This window comes from Galeopterus variegatus, unplaced genomic scaffold (assembly GCF_000696425.1).
Source record: "Galeopterus variegatus unplaced genomic scaffold, G_variegatus-3.0.2 Scaffold2873, whole genome shotgun sequence".
In the NCBI taxonomy this organism is placed as follows: Eukaryota; Metazoa; Chordata; class Mammalia; order Dermoptera; family Cynocephalidae; genus Galeopterus; species Galeopterus variegatus.
Window position 1 is genome coordinate 5,511 of NW_007728984.1, and position 550 is coordinate 6,060.

At 49.6% G+C, this 550-nt stretch overlaps 1 protein-coding gene across 1 annotated transcript in view; it reads right to left on the reverse strand.

Moving 5' to 3' along the window:
* Positions 1-226: 226 nt before the first annotated feature.
* Positions 227-550, reverse strand: part of THSD4 (thrombospondin, type I, domain containing 4) — a gene marked incomplete at its 3' end in the record, with an annotated part of 212,111 nt that continues 211,787 nt past the window's right edge. Inside the window, exon 11 of the mRNA XM_008583255.1 lies at positions 227-371. Coding sequence (XP_008581477.1) covers positions 227-371 — 145 coding nt within the window. The remainder of the gene's footprint in view (positions 372-550) is intronic.

Consider the following 550-nt stretch of genomic DNA (forward strand, 5'->3'; position numbering starts at 1 on the left):
CATTGAAGTTTGTCTTTCAGTGGGTGGCTTGGATAGCCACTCATGTTATGCACAGTCATCCTAAACTACAAAGCTTCTAATGCTGAAAGTACTTTGACCCTCTGAACTCCATGACTGTGCAGAAGGTCACAGAGAGACCCAGATGGGTTTGGCATTTTCACATCAGAGAATTTGACGGAGCTTAAGAAAGAAGAATCTCTTCTCCAAGATCAGAATCCCTACTTACCAACTTCAGGGACACAGTCCTGAGGGTTACAAGATTCTCTCTCTTCTGGTTTCAGCTGAGGGTCACAGAGATTACTTAGAGTCATGTCATCTGACAGACACCGCACTTCCCGGACCCGGAAGCCACCCTGGCAGCTCTTGGAGCACTGCAGGGAAACGAAGGGAAAAAGTCAGATTTCTTGGCACCTCACTAGCTCAGCACACTAGAGAGGAAGATGTTGGAAAACTTAAAGCATCCCCCAAAGGAGAGAGAATATTAAAACCAGCTCCCGGGGCCGGCCCGGTGGCGCACTGCTGCAGTGCGCCGCTTGGGAAGTGCAGCGGC